Consider the following 15,446-nt stretch of genomic DNA (forward strand, 5'->3'; position numbering starts at 1 on the left):
CAGCTGACAGTTTGAGTAGAGCACGAACAATATGGAATCCAATTTGTTGGGAAGTTCCTTGAACATATTGAATTATTTACTGGCCGGAATAAACTGTTAAGTTGCTAGCCGTCTAGTCAGATTGTTGGCCGTGTTTGAAATTGAGAGATTTGTAGTACGTTTGTTATGTACAAATTTATGTATGTATTTATCTCGGTTTTGTTTATTTATTTATTTTTAGCTAAACATACAGCCCGATTCATTTAATACATAGTTAAGTTATATTTATGTTGAGTCATGAATAGTTTCCACGTTTGAGTCGGTAAACAATCGTTTTTTATATATGTAAAAAAATATATACATACATACATATATATATATATATATATATATATATATATATATATATATATGCATAAACATCATCATCATTATATCACCCGTTAACTGTTCATTGATAAACATAGACCTCCCCCATAAAGGAGGGGGCGGGGGGGTTTGCCAGTAGTTACCACGCTTGGCAGGCGGATTGCTAACTACACTTAGGCTTTGATAATGTTTTAAGAGGGACATTGCTGCCCATGCCTCGACTATTAGTCGCCTCTTACGACACCGACCAGGATGTATACTTTTTTTTTGATGGGTGAAAATGGTATGGTAACGGTAACTCCCCCTGCGCTAACGGGATACGCTGACGGAGCACCAGTGAAGGGTGATAGATGAGAATGAAAACAGGCCAGTTAGCCCATCATGATGAATTCATCAGGAATTAATCCCTTTCCCCCCGCATGTGTACTTTCCATCATGTACATCCAATAACTACTATATTCACATAACTCGTGACTCAGTTCTCTTTTATTCTAGAGTAAGGACAATGCAGTCACCATGACTGTGACATATTAAATAAAAGACGGCAGACGCCATTTTGCCGGAAGGCCGACATGTTCCGGCTTCGGAACTTTCTAAGCTTAGTCACTGAGCGAGTTGGTTTGAAAGAAAACGTTGGGGCAAAACGAGGAAAGGAGTTATGTTTATATACATGATAATAAAATGACAACCCTGCTAGCGTTAACGGTATATTTACCACCTAGTTTGTACCCACAAGCAAGGGATGATAGGTGAGGATAAAGTGGATCAGTGTGATGTGACTGTTTTCACAGGATAGGATAGACCTACGTCTATCCTATTCTATACTAACAATCCCATACCCCTGGAAAGTATATGTTATATTGGTGTGATTTTTTTTTACAACACAGGGGGCAAACGAGCATGCGGCTCACCTGATGGTAAGTGACTACCGTCGCCCATGATCACCCACAACACCAGCGGCATTGCAGGTGTGCTGCCGGCCTTTTAAAAAGGAGTATACTCTTTTCTTGAAGGTTATGTTGTCGTATCGGTTCGGAAATACTGCTGCTGTAAGTTGATTCGAAAGAATGGTTGTGCGTGGAAGAAAGTGCCTTGAAAAACGTACGGTGGAAGACCGCCACTTGTCCAGATGATAATGAAAGGTTAACGAAATGTCATTAAATGTCAGGTTATACCAAGCTTTTCTCGTTAGTATGGAGAGAATCAACTACTAGCACCACCAGAGGGAGACTGTACAAAAGTCGTCCGTTTGGGTAACTCTGTCCCATTTGTGTCTCTGGTGTAGAGGACTTGTGTTTGCATGCTTGTATTTTGATTTGAATGATGGAATATGACAATGAATTTACAGATTCCAGGATCATAACATCTTAGTCCTCCGGAATGGCAACATATGGGAGTACCATGGCTGAAACAGCATACTCTGTTACGTCCATGGTACTGCTCACGTCTATAGGCGACGATTACTTTCCATCAGGTGGACTGTCAGGTTATTTGCCATTCTAAGTAGCATAAAAAATAACATCACGTCAAGTGGACCTTTATGCGGTACTTCTTGAAATCATTGAGATTTCTGGTGATAATGTCATGAAAAACTATGAGCATTGATTTTAACTGCACCTATTATTCTTCATTTGTACCCCAGCAACGTAAACCATTAAATAGCGCTTCAGATAAGTATCAAAATAGCCTCCCTCGTAGTCTGTATTCATTTACATTTATTTATTTACTTTCAATCGACTTTAAGAAGAAAGAGGTTCTCGATTTGGTAGATTTTTGTTTGTTATCTTATAACCCCATCAGTTGTAAACCAATTTGGAAAATTATCTTTATATTTAAAAGAATATACGTATAGATTAGTCGAATAGAAATTTTATTAAAATCGTTTTAGTAGTTTAGTTTTTAAACCAAAATAACCGGTATTGTCATAATGGAGGTCTTTTTTATACCACTGTGGTGACAAACAAGCATACGGCCCACCTGATGGTAAGTGGTTACCGTAGCCTATGAACACCTGCAATACCAGAGGTATTACGCGTGCGTTGCCGACCCTGAAGAAACCTCTTTACCCCCCTTTTGAAGAACCCCATGCTGTAGTCTCTTGGGAAAACCTCGGCAGGGAGCTCATTCCATAACTTGAGTGTTTTTTTTTGGGAAACTATGTTTAATTATAAACAAGTTAAGATCCGGGAAACCAAATTAATAAAAACACAAGATTCAAAGTTCCTTGACGTTATATTTAGGTAGAAATTGAAATAAAACTTAAACAAAATTAATGATTCTGAATTTACTCTTAGAATAAAGACACGCCGTTTAGCAAACTCATGAACTATCGTGATGCTATACCCATTTGTCTTGTTTACATCAGCCAAGACGCGATACGGGCCCTCATAATCCCCATCTTAAGTTAATCCTGGATGAACGGAACTCTGGTCGCTGGGGAACATTGACCTTTCAGTTGGCAACTATCGTAAAAATTACAGATAGACCTGGGAGAAATTTTAGTATTAGCCTATACTAGCTACACGCCACGGCTTTGCATGGTTTTCTTCAACCAACTCCTTCTGTAGTTTTTTTGTATTTGAAAGGACATACCTACAGATTTGTTTTGTAGTACTTTCTGAAAATCAGTTTATATATATATATATATATATGTAATATTTACCATATTCGAAATTCTTTCTATTAAGTTTACTTCTAAGTTCTTTCTATTAACATACAAATACATACATATACATATGTGAGTGTGTGTTAATACACAATATTAATACAAAAATACACATACAAATAAAGTATAAAGTAAACTGTGGCTTACTTTACTTTGCAAAAAAAGTACAAGAACCGTTTTCTGTCAGGTGACCTCTGCATCGAGGTCACCTATATTCCGACCCCTACGGATTTAGTCAAGTCATTCATTATAGTCAGATAGGAAAATCGAAGTGTCTCAGCTATTAGCTTGGACGGATATAAATATATCAACTTCTGTGATCAAATTAAGAACACATAAATATAACTTTTTTTTTATACTACGAATGTGGCAAGTAAGCATACAGCCTGTCTGATGGTAAACGGTTACGGCAGCCTATGGACGTCTGTAACACTAGGGTTGTCACGTGCGCCTTGCCGACCCTGAAGAAACCTTAATATACCCTTTTTGAAAAATTCCATACTGTAGTCCCTAGGAAAATCTCGGCAGGGATCTCAGTCCATTGTCTAAGCGTTCGCCGGAAAAAAATTCTTTGACACCGTACTATTTAGTATAACCTATTTACCAGACTGACAGAATTTCACAATGGTTTTCAGTGGGAACCGCATGGAGTTCAACCTGATAGGGTACATTACTGTTTTTTTTAGTGAGTGAAGATGGAATGGTAACTCCGCCTGCGTATACCAATACTATTCTATCTTGAAGGGTGACAGGCAGGTCAGTTGGCCCATAGTGACCAATTGAACAAGAATTAACCGCTATGGTTTCCAGGGGGAACCGCGTGGAGAACGACCTAATAGAGTGTATTGCTAGCAATGAGGCTGTGAAATTTCATTACTAACAATCCCTTTCCCCCCGGTACATTATTGTGAGACCCAATTACTAACGATCCCCCCCCCCCCCCCTTGGGACAGAGTTACCCAATTAAACGACTTTAACTCAAAGTCTCTCTAGTAATATCTGTAAGATAAACATTCATTACTTAAAAATATCATACAGTACATTATACTCTGTTTAACAAGGTAAATATATATCCGAGAGCACATGATCCCGGGGGAAATAAAGAAGAGGAGGCAGGCAAATTGTTTGCCGAAGGTAAGGCTTTAAAATTCATTACAGTGAGACGGTTTGTTCAAAATGTACACGTGACAAGCGTATATAATTTTAATGAACATTTAATGAAAGGTACCTTAGATTGGATGTCATTTAAATAGAGTTGGCATTATAAACATTTCGATAAAATACTTTTAAAGTTTGTATAAAATGAACTCGTGACAAGCGTATATAATTTTAATGAACATTTAATGAAGGGTACCTTAGATTGGATGTCATCTAGATGGAGTTGTCACTATAAACGTTTCAATAAAATAGTTTTAAAGTTTGTATAAAATGAACTCGTGACAAGCGTATATAATTTTAATGAACATTTTAATGAAACGGACCTTAGATTGGATGTCATCTAGATGGAGTTGTCACTATAAACGTTTTTAAAAAAATAGTTTTAAAGTTTGTATAAAATGAACTCGTGACAAGCGTATATAATTTTAATGAACATTTAATTAAAGAAACCTTAGATAGTATATAATTTAGATGGAGTGTCTAACTGTAATATATATTATATTATAATCATTAAATTTTTCATTTTAATTCAATTTAATCAGAAAAAAAATGTTTGAATGTAAAAAATTATACTCTAAAGGGTAATAATAGTAGTAATAAATTACTATTTATATGTATCTATTTCCAACTTCTTTTATTTCATGAATGTCGTAAGAAATGACTAAAAAGGTAACACAATATGCCAATTCAAGAGAAGAAAGAAATCTAACAAGAATTCTTATGTAGGCTATATCCTCCTTTAATAAGACAAAATCCTGACCAGCAGTGGTATGCTATTGGATTGTCCTGAACATATCTGATTACAGTTTTTATAAGATATATAAAAAAACATACTTTTTACACAACTACCTAAAAAATTATTGAAATATTTTAAGGGTTCATGTTACATACAGCCTATGTTCAGCAATGGACAGATGACGACTGAAATGATTATGATGATGTACATACACATGCGTGAATTTGTTCATTCTACCATAATTTCTAAATATCTCAACAGATTTATATGTTATCCGTCCACTGCTGGACATGAGCCTCTCCCATAGACTACCATAAAGAACGTTCCTGAGCCACCTGCATCCACTGACTCCCTGCAATGCAATACAGGTTGTCACTCCATCTAGTGGGAGGTCGTCCTACACTGCGTTTACCCGTACGGGGTCGCCACTCAAGAACCTTTCTTCTCCATTGGTTGTCGGTTCTTCAAGCTATGTAACCAGCCCATTGCCACTTAAGCTTGCTTCTCCTTAGATTTATATGTATGAGGCATTATTAGAATCCATAGTACGTCCGGAGTGACACTGACACAAATATTTTTAAAATATGTTGTTTTTTTGGTAGTTCTATCGTATTTTTTTTTATTTGCAAACCAAAATGAACTTTTATCACATAAAATGTCATTCCATTTATCATTCCATTCGACTAAACATTCAACAGAAGTAAAAATACTAATAAATTTATTTAATTTTATAATTTAAACTCTTTTGTAACTGCATATAAAACACTGAAATATAAACTGACAGGTAAATTATCACTTCATTGCTATCGAATTACAATTAACACACAATATGATGTTAAGTACATATAGATATAGTACAATAGATATAGTCTTAATTTTATTATAAAACTATTTATTACAAAATTGATATTAAATAAAAAAAATTTTAAGTGATATTCTTGTCTTCACAAACTCCTGGCTCCGGTGGGATTTTTAAGGTATTGATGCCATGTTTGGTGGTGTCCGTAGGTTCCTGGAATGTTAAAGTAAATATATATGAATCTCTTTATATAGTTAAAGTTTATTTTTTAGTTCATTAAAAAATAAAATAAAAATCCACTGTAGCATACTTAGGATAGTCATCAGTGTGTTCAAATATCATCATATGTCAGCCTTTAACTGTTCACTGCTGAATATATGCCCCCTGCCTGCTGAAATAACCCCCCTTGGGGGGTTTTGCCAGTAGTTGCCACGCTTGGATTTTTTTTATATACAACTTAGAATGGCAATCAAGCTGACGGCCCACCTGATGGACAGTGGTAACCGTCGCCTATAGACATGAGCAGTACCATGGACATAACAGAGTATATTGTTTCGCCCATGATAACCCCCACGCGTTGCCATTCCTGAGGACTCAGGTGTTATTCCTCTGTACCTAGTAAATTCACGCCATATCGCACCCTTTAAACCGAAACACAGCCATGCAAACACAACTGCTTCATGGTTGAAACACGAATGGGACATAGGTACCCAAGCAATCGACTTTTGTACAAAGTCTCCCCCCTCTTCTAATAATTGATATTATTAATGCATTTATAAGTGCAATAAAGAATATTTATATAATTTTTTTTTTATTATTGATCACATCAGTAGAAAACTATTACATACAATAAACAGTAATCACTCAGTAGAATAAAAAAGGAAAACTAAATTAAAAATTAAAGGTACTATAAGGGTACATAACTAACATGTTCCGAGTCGAGCCTGTCCATCTCGTGCATGGACTTCATCATCCTCTGTGCTCTCTTCTGTGCGGACGCCGCTCGTTGTTGCAGTATCTATGGGCAGGCAATTAATAATTAAATAAATATCACAATATGTCACATATGAGTATGTTATGAGAAACCAGACAAAGAAAGTTTGAGATACAATTTATTAAATAAATGAATTTTTTATCTTATTGCATAAATGATCTGGTCCAGCTAAGAAATCCTGTATTATGAGAAATCTCACAAAGAACATCTGAGAAACAACTCATTAAATATGCCCCAAATAACCGTCAATTACATGGTCCTAAAACAGGGATACATAATATTATGAGAAACCACACAACGAACATTTATGGCACAACCCGTTAAGTAATTAAATAAGTCCTATACAATTGTACTTGTAGTCATGTGGCCCTCATACTGGTATACTGTATATTTTGAGAAAACTGACAATTAAGGTTGCCTTAAAAATGCACCAATTATCAAACAATTAAAATATAATTCTCAGATTTTCTTTGTGTAATTTCTCATATAAATAAATAATAATTAAATAATTGCCATAAAATGCACCAATTATCTAATAATTAATACGTAAGTGTCATGGAATTTGTCTAACAGCGACTATCAACACTTCTGCCAAACGTGGCAACCACTGGCAAAACCCCCCAAGAGGGAGGCCTATGTTCAGCAATGAACAGATAATTACGACGTCATAAAATTAGATTATGTATATGACAAGGAAGTGTAAATATACGAGGAATAACCGAAAAATGGATGCATGGACAGCAGCATCTGTCTTAAAACATCACTAATTCGCCTGCCAAGCGTGGCAAACACTGGTAAAACCCCCCAAGGGATGTCTTATATTTAGCAGTGGACAGTTAAAGGCTGATATGATTTTATGAAATAAAAAAAAACCGTTACACAATTGACGAGACTTTCGAGTAAAATACACTATAAAAATATTATAGCATTGAAAACTTTACTTTCGAAGTTACTTCTTTGATTTTATAAGGTTTTAAATTTTGTTTTTTATTACATTATTCTATAAAGTGTCTATTTAATTAAGGCAAAATATGAGGTTCAAAACATTAAAAACAAAATGTACATACCGCTAGTCTTCTTTGCTCGGCCTCAGCTAATTTCTCTTCTATATCTGGTAGACTAATTTCAGCTTGGGGTGGCTGCAGCAGCCTTTGCAAATGTGGTGGAGGCGTGTTGGAGTCCCGACGGTTGCCGTCGATCTCTTCTAGGGGTATCTCGAAGGCTATTGCTGAAAACAATTAGGTAAAGAATTAAATAATAAAACACTGATTGAAAAGAGGTTGTCATGTCTGGATTCAAATTATTTTTCTTTCCCTGAAACTTATTAGGGGTGTCGTAAGAGGCGATTAAGGCAGGGTGAAGGATGGGCAGCGGCGTCCCCCTTAAAACATCCCTAAAAGCCTAACTACAGTTGCCAACCCACCTGCCAAGCGTGTCAACTATTGGCAAAACTCCCCTTACGGGAAAGGCTTATGTTCAGCAGCGGACTGTTAACGGCTGAAATAATAATAAAAAATAACTTTTTAGGATATTAAAAAAAAAAAACAAGCAAGTAGTACAGCCGTTCTCAGATGGTATATTTTTGGAGGGAAGGGATTGTTAGTGATATGATCGTGGGTAGCTCCATAGCTAGCAACATACTCTCACAGGTTGAACTTCATTTGCCTTTCCCCACCGCTGGAAATCATCATGCTTATTTCCTTGTGAATTCGTCATGATTGGCCAATTGATCTGATTTCATCTATACCTATCATCACTCACTGGGGAGAAGAGACTGTTAGTAATGCGGACTACCAATCCTATTGCTAATAATATACCCTGTCAGGTCGACCTCCACGCGGTCCCCTCTGGAAACCATCGTGCTAAATTCCAGGTGTATTCTTCACGATGGGCTAACTAACCCTCACTGGTGCTCCACTAGCGTACACTGTTACCACAGGCGGGATTGCCAGTCCATTATCATCCATTACAAAAAAAACAACACTTACTGGTAACCTACTAGCGTATACCAATATCTCAAATGGAGGTTACCATTCCATTTTCATCCTCAAAAAACTCCATCTATATGTTATTAATCTATGTGTTTGTATAGATATAGAATACTTACGAGGCTTGGGTTTGATTGGCGTATCTGGCAAGACCACCGTGGGCAAGTCGTCATGGTCGTGGTCACTGTGATCGTTCGTCACACCGTTCTGTCCGTTGGCGGGCTTGTGGCCGTTTGCTGTCTCCTGCGATGGTACCACGTTGGCCGATGATCCACAGCCCATGGTTGCACCGGTCTAGTTCGTACCGCGTGTACACAGCACTTTTTAACTTTTTTCACGCACTCGAATGTTTGTGTGAATTAAAGATGTATATTTTATTGTCTGTGCCGAAGGACATTAGATGTACTTAACACGCTTCGACACATTAATAGTCTATGTCATTAATAAGGAATTTGTTTATTAATATTTTATTATGTACATTTTTTTATACAACTTAGAATGGCAAACAAGCTGAAGGTCCACCTGATGGAAAGCGGTAACCGTCGCCTATAGACATGAGCAGTACCATGGACATAACAGAGTATACTGTTTCGCCCATGATACCCCCCATGCGTTGGCATTCCTGAGGACTCAGGTGTTATTCCTCTGTACCCAGTAAATTCACGCCATATCCCACCCTTCAAACGGAAACACAGCCATGCAAACACAGCTGCTTCACGGTTGAAACACGAATGAGACAGAGGTACCCAAGCAATCGACTTTTGTACAAAGTCTCCCTACAACCCTCCCTCCCTCTGTAACAGTAAATTAGATTTATTGGCCATAGATAAGGTTACAATACTAGGAAACCAGACTTTTTTTAACTGGGTCAGGCTGGATGTTGAGTTCTGCTTCCAGAAACGCCTTTAACATACCTTAAACGATTCAAAATAACAATTCGGGATGTACTTCTATCTAAACAAGGAGTATGGAAAACTTCTGTACTGGGTTTATTCATTTTAAAGTATGACAAATATTTTATGATTATCAGCTGTCATGGCGCAGTGTTTTTTTTTAATGGATGATAATGGAATTGTGACGAATTGGCGGGGCACCAGTGAAGGATAATAAGTGAGGATAAAGCAGGTCAGTTGGCCTGTTATGCCTAATTTAACATTAAAATTAATCACAATAGTTTCCAGGGAGAACCACGCGGAGGTCGACCTGATAGGGTATCGCTAGCAATGGGATTGTTAATTTCCATTATTACAAATTCCCTCTTCCCTGGTGCAGTGGTTTTGATGGGTGAAAATGGTATGGTAACCCCGCCTGCGCTAACGGGATACGCTGGCGGAGCACCAGTGAAGGGTGATAGATGAGAATGAAAACAGGCCAGTTAGCCCATCATGATGAATTCATCAGGAATTAACCATGATAGTTTCCAGGGGGAACCGCGAGGAGGTCGACCTGGTTGGGTATATTGCTAGCAATGGGATTCTCAGTCTCCATTACTAACAATCCCTTTCCCCTCTCCTGGTGCAGTGGTAGGCACGTTGCTTTGCGTAAATAAGGTCCTGAGTTTGATTTCTAGTCGGGTCAATTCAAGAAACGACTTTTTTTGAATTAGCTCAGGTCTAAATATTCTGGGTTATGCCACCAGATGTTTGTCGCCTAGTTCCTCACAACACAGGATAATCTACTTTGAAGACCAATCGATTGGTGTGGTGGTCTGGCATTTATATTATATTGTTTATTTATTTTTGCCCGAAGCGGCAAAATGGCTAGTAGGGCACAAATTCTTGTTCACATGTATGCAGTTAAAAATTGGACATAGGTGATTGCATAAATAACCTCAAATAACGTCTTTAAAAAAGTTTACATTCATTATATTTTTTACCCACGCTTTAAAATCAACTTCCAGCAACATTATTTCCGAACTGATACGACATCGTAACTTTTAAAAAAAGAACATATTCCTTTTTTAAAATGTTGTGGGCACCCATGAAGAGTGCTAGTGTCCTTAAAGTACATTTACCATCAGATGAGCCGAATTCTTGTTTGCGCCCTTTCCAAATAAAAAAAAAACTTTTTAACGTGCTTATTTAAAACTTTTAAGACATGGATCCGATGTAATTTCCATAATCTCTATCCGACCTCGTCTCTCTTCGTAAAGAAGCGGCCACGGTTGTAAGGTATTGAAACCACAAAATACATTATGTATTACCAGGGCCGTAGCTAGACCCGAGTTTAAGGTAGGGCAAAAGTACTTTTTGGTAGGGCACAAACCATAATTAAGTGACTTCAAAAAAGCGAATCCATCTAATTGAGCAATAAAAGCTAAAACAATAATTTTTTAAAATTTTATCTGTCTGTATGTTTGTTCCGATATCACACAAAAACTACTCTATCGAACTGGAAGCGGTTTTACAGCTGTATTTTTGAAGATCTAACTTAAAAATTGGTGCATGTTTTATTTTGACAGCTTTACAGCCAGAAGTGCTTTACTTCATTGATTACTGTTTTTGAAGTCCACGCGTACAAAGAAACGGGTAAAAAGTGAATCTAAGATAAATATCCAAGCAAACTGTCTATTTTTTCGAAAACATAAAATACATACAACATCCGCACGAGATTTTTCCTGTTCAGCCAACTCTAGTGGAAGTCTAATCAGGAAATATTGCTGCCGGTTTCCCGTCTTATTTACCAAAGATCAGGGCACAGCGCTGCTAGATATTTTCACAACAATCTTGTTCACTTTAGCGGGCATTTTCTTCTGTAACTTCGCGTTATAATAAACTCTTTCCTGTATGAAAGATTGACCTATATTTATAATCAATATTGACGGTTCCTTATGTTACAGATATGTTACGTTTATGAGAGTTTGGTAACCATTAATCTTATGTCCTATTCTATAGGAATATATATATATATATATATATATATATATATATATATATATATATATATATATAACCATTTACCATCAGGTGGGCTGTATGCTTGTTTGCCACCTCAGTGGTATAAAAAAAACCCAATTGTCCTTATCCAAAATGTGGTATGCCAAATTCCATCACGTTTAATTAAACCATAAAAGCACTGAAATATTCGTTGTTATCACATATACGTTTTTACATTTATACTTTAAAAGCTTTTACATTTATATATATCGCCGTGTGGTTCCGGCATAGAATAGGTCACCCCTTCTTTTCTTGTAGGTGTCGTAACAGGCAACTAAGGGAACTTAATAGCCAAGGGATGGGCAGCAGCGTTCCTATCAAAACATATCTAACCTTAACTGCAGATGCTAACTCGCCTGCCAAACGTGGCAACTATTAGCAAAACTCCCCTTATGGGGAAGGTTTATGTTCAACAGTGGACAGTTAAGAGCTGATATGATGATGATAAAGCTATTACCCGCGACTTTGTCCGCGTGTCCGGGATATATTTACTGACCGGGATAAAGAGTAGCCTGGATAGTTAGATACTCTTTATTGTTTTCTCCAAAAGATTACCCAAAACCATATAGCTGCATCGTAAACGATTTGTCGTAATAACTAGAAAAATGTACCGGAATTTTCGGCTGGAGGCCCTTAGAAGACCTTAAATTGTCCTTAAATTAAATGTGTGTGTGTGTGTGTGTGTGTGTGTATGTATGTGTGTATATATATATGTGTGTGTGTGTGTGTGTATGTGTCAAATATAGGCACAAATAAAAACTTCTTTCCTTTTTTTTAAATAATATTTTTTTTAATTAGTATTGAGAAATAATTCTTGTAAGAAGTAATTTACAGTGGTACCCTGCATTTTGGTTGTTTTGTTAAGCGCTTAACCAGCGCTGTGCAGCTGTTCACATTGCGCTGGGACACTCACAGCATCAGCTGAGCCGGTTCCTTTTGCCGGGTGTGAGACATTTTTTGTATATGTTATTTGTATTTTGTCTTGTAATTGTATGGCAATAAATGTTTCTATTCTATTCTATTCTAAATTAAAAGAATTGACGGAGTGTAGAAAATCATACCGCTCCTTCAGATAGCGAGGGGAAGCCTATATCTTTCTACATCTCGTGTTATACCGTGTATACCAAATTTCATAGTGATTGGTTAAGCCGTTAAGGGGCTATGAAGTAGTAAACAAATAAAATTCTCTTTCACATTTATAATATTAGAAAAAATAATACAGGTGTTCAAATGTGCTTACTTAGCAATAGAGAGCAATTAATCGATGGTGACAGTCCCTACCTGACCATGACATGGGCATTTTCTGCACATTTTACTTTCCCACGGATATTTATTTTTCCTGAATTCATAAATAAATGTGCGAAACAATTATATCAATAAACCTGTTCCACGCTATTGAAGTAAAGCACGGGTAATATAGATACCGGGGGGGAAGGGATTGTTAGTAATGGAGACTGAGAATCCTATTGCTAGCAATATACCCAACCAGGTCCACCTCCTCGCGGTTCTCCCTGGAAACTATCATGGTTAATTCCTGATGAATTCATCATGATGGGCTAACTGGCCTGTTTTCATTCTCATCTATCACCCTTCACTGGTGCTCCGCCAGCGTATCCCGTTAGCGCAGGCGGGGTTACCATTCCATTTTCACCCATCAAAAAAAACGGTCCAGTAGTTCATTTTTATTACTTTTTTTATTAGTTTTTGCGTGATTCCGGAATTAACATACAAACAGACACACGGATTGACAAAATTTTTAAAAATTATTATTCTATCGTCTATTGGTCTTATTAATACCATTTATATATATTTTTTTACCCTCCATGTATTAATGAGATTAATTTTGTGACGTCAAGAAAAGGTAATTAAAAATAATTAGGTCGATGAAGGGGGATTTTTGTAGAAATTTGTTGTTTTCTGTCTCTTTCTATTTGGTTTATAAAGTCACTTTGAATGGAAACAGATAGAAGACAATGCAAATCGTATTTTTTTCTTAGTCTAAGTTTTTGGTCTATGGCAGTATTAAAAATATTTATGGGCTATAAAAAAAAACCCACCGCTCCTTCATTGTTTTGGAATAAAAAAGAAATTTTCTTTATGTGTTAATTAATAAATTACATACAGAGATTGTTGGCATATGTGGAATTTAGAATCATTTTTATGTTTTTTTTTAATTAAACGCTGTCATTTTTTTTTAATGGATGATTAATGGAAAGGTAACCCCGCCTGCGCTATCGGTATACGTTGGCGGGGCACCAGTGAGGGATGATAGGTGAATAATGAAAAAAGGCAGGTCAGTCAGCCCATCGTGATGAAAACACATGGAACTCAGCACGATGGATTCCAGGGGGAACCGCGTGGAGGTCGACCTGACAGGGTATATTGCTAGCAATGGGACTGGTAGCCCGCATTACTAACGATGCCTTCCCCCCACTTCCTTACTTCCTTCCTTTTCATTGTGTTGTGATATGTGTAAATAAAAAAAACGTACGCATGATTTCTGGTTTCTTCTATTCTAATTATTATTTTTTAGCTCAAAATGCATAAATATATTAAATGAATTAATATTAATTATAAATTTTATAACCTGTTGAAGTGTTTTTAATTATAAATATAACTAAACATATTTATTAACTGCCACTTAAATCCAAAATGTTTTTTCTGTAACTGTATGTTTTGAAAAAATCTAATTATATTTTTTTTTACACTGTTGTCGATCAATCTCAACACTGAATATTGTTAATTGCGTTTAATTCTATTATACAACGAATCGGGCGTCGAACCGGCACCCGTGCGGCCGCGGCCGCATCATCGACGGTACTATTCGCTCCGATTAGTAGAATTTTATTTTCACCTAACTAGTTTTTCTATGATAGTGTCGGTGTACAGCGACTTATACATTTTGATACTTTCTAAGCAACTTATGAAGCCAAATATGTTTATGAAGCAAATTTTTTATGCTACTTAAAATGGCAAACAAGCGGGCGGTAAGACATGAACAGCACCGTGAACATAATACCCCCCATGCGTTGCCATTCCTGAGGACTCAGGTGTTATTCCTCTGTACCCTGTAAATTCACTGTCATATCCCACCCTTCAAACCGAAACACAGCCATGCAAACACAACTGCTTCACGGTAGTAACACGAATGGGGCAGAGGTACCCAAGCAAACGAGTGGGAAGCAACGCATGGGAAAGGCAACGCAAGGGAGGTATCGTTGGCGAAACAGTATATTCTGTTATGTCCATGATACTGCTCATATCTATAGGCGACGGTTACCACTTCACATCAAGCATTCACATGTAGTTGTATCAAAATTTAAAATCTAACAAAATGAAAAAATAAAAAATTAAGCATGATAAAATATGTAATGTATAATTGTGTAAAAATGTATAATTGTATAATTGTTAGTTAATGTACATTGACGCTTATCTGTTAGAGCTGTATACACCTTTAATTGATGTGTTCACATGGCCTTAAGCTTGGTAGGGAGGAGTGAGACTTTGTACAAAAGTCGATTGCTTGGGTACCTCTGTCCCATTAGTGTTTAAACCGTGAAGCAGTTGTGTTTGCATGGCTGTGTTTCGGTTTGAACGGTGGGATATGGCGTGAATTTACAGGGTACAGAGGAATAACACCTGAGTCCTCAGGAATGGCAACGCATGGGAGGTATCATGGGCGAGGTATCATTTCCATCAGGTGGGCCGTCAGCTTGTTTGCCATTCTAAGTTTTATAAAGAACAAAAAAAGTGAGATTTTTTTGTTCAAACTTAGATTTAAACATTTTTGAATAGTAGTTTATCTCTTTTACTTACTAATAA

At 36.8% G+C, this 15,446-nt stretch overlaps 1 protein-coding gene across 5 annotated transcripts; it reads right to left on the bottom strand.

Moving 5' to 3' along the window:
- Positions 1-5,607: 5,607 nt before the first annotated feature.
- On the bottom strand, positions 5,608-14,430 carry LOC113522248 (uncharacterized). Of its 5 annotated transcripts, none has more exons than XM_026907924.3 (5): positions 14,212-14,430; positions 8,808-9,069; positions 7,768-7,928; positions 6,635-6,724; positions 5,608-5,919 (listed from the first exon to the last, which is right to left on the bottom strand). In XM_026907924.3, the coding sequence occupies exons 2-5, from the start codon at positions 8,968-8,970 to the stop codon at positions 5,833-5,835; spliced, it is 501 nt and encodes a 166-aa protein (XP_026763725.2). In that variant the 5' UTR covers positions 8,971-9,069; positions 14,212-14,430; the 3' UTR covers positions 5,608-5,832. The 5 variants fall into 5 exon arrangements, with proteins under 5 accessions (XP_026763725.2, XP_052755348.1, XP_031766672.2 ...); XM_052899388.1 differs by lacking the exon at positions 14,212-14,430 and adding an exon at positions 14,116-14,132; XM_031910812.2 differs by having other exon boundaries at positions 5,609-5,919; positions 8,808-9,120.
- Positions 14,431-15,446: the final 1,016 nt, after the last annotated feature.

The sequence above is a fragment of the Galleria mellonella genome, unplaced genomic scaffold (genome assembly GCF_026898425.1).
Source record: "Galleria mellonella isolate WM207_F2 unplaced genomic scaffold, CSIRO_AGI_GalMel_v1 utg57, whole genome shotgun sequence".
In the NCBI taxonomy this organism is placed as follows: Eukaryota; Metazoa; Arthropoda; class Insecta; order Lepidoptera; family Pyralidae; genus Galleria; species Galleria mellonella.

What these genes read in the sequence shown, in the direction of transcription:
- LOC113522248 (XM_026907924.3), bottom strand. Translation starts at nt 8,970, where the DNA reads ATGGGCTGTGGATCATCGGCCAACGTGGTACCATCGCAGGAGACAGCA. An exon ending in GCCAATCAAACCCAAGCCTC is followed by an intron (nt 7,929 to 8,807) that starts GTAAGTATTCTA and finishes AATTGTTTTCAG; the next exon opens with CAATAGCCTTCGAGATACCC. An exon ending in CCGAGCAAAGAAGACTAGCG is followed by an intron (nt 6,725 to 7,767) that starts GTATGTACATTT and finishes GCCTGCCCATAG; the next exon opens with ATACTGCAACAACGAGCGGC.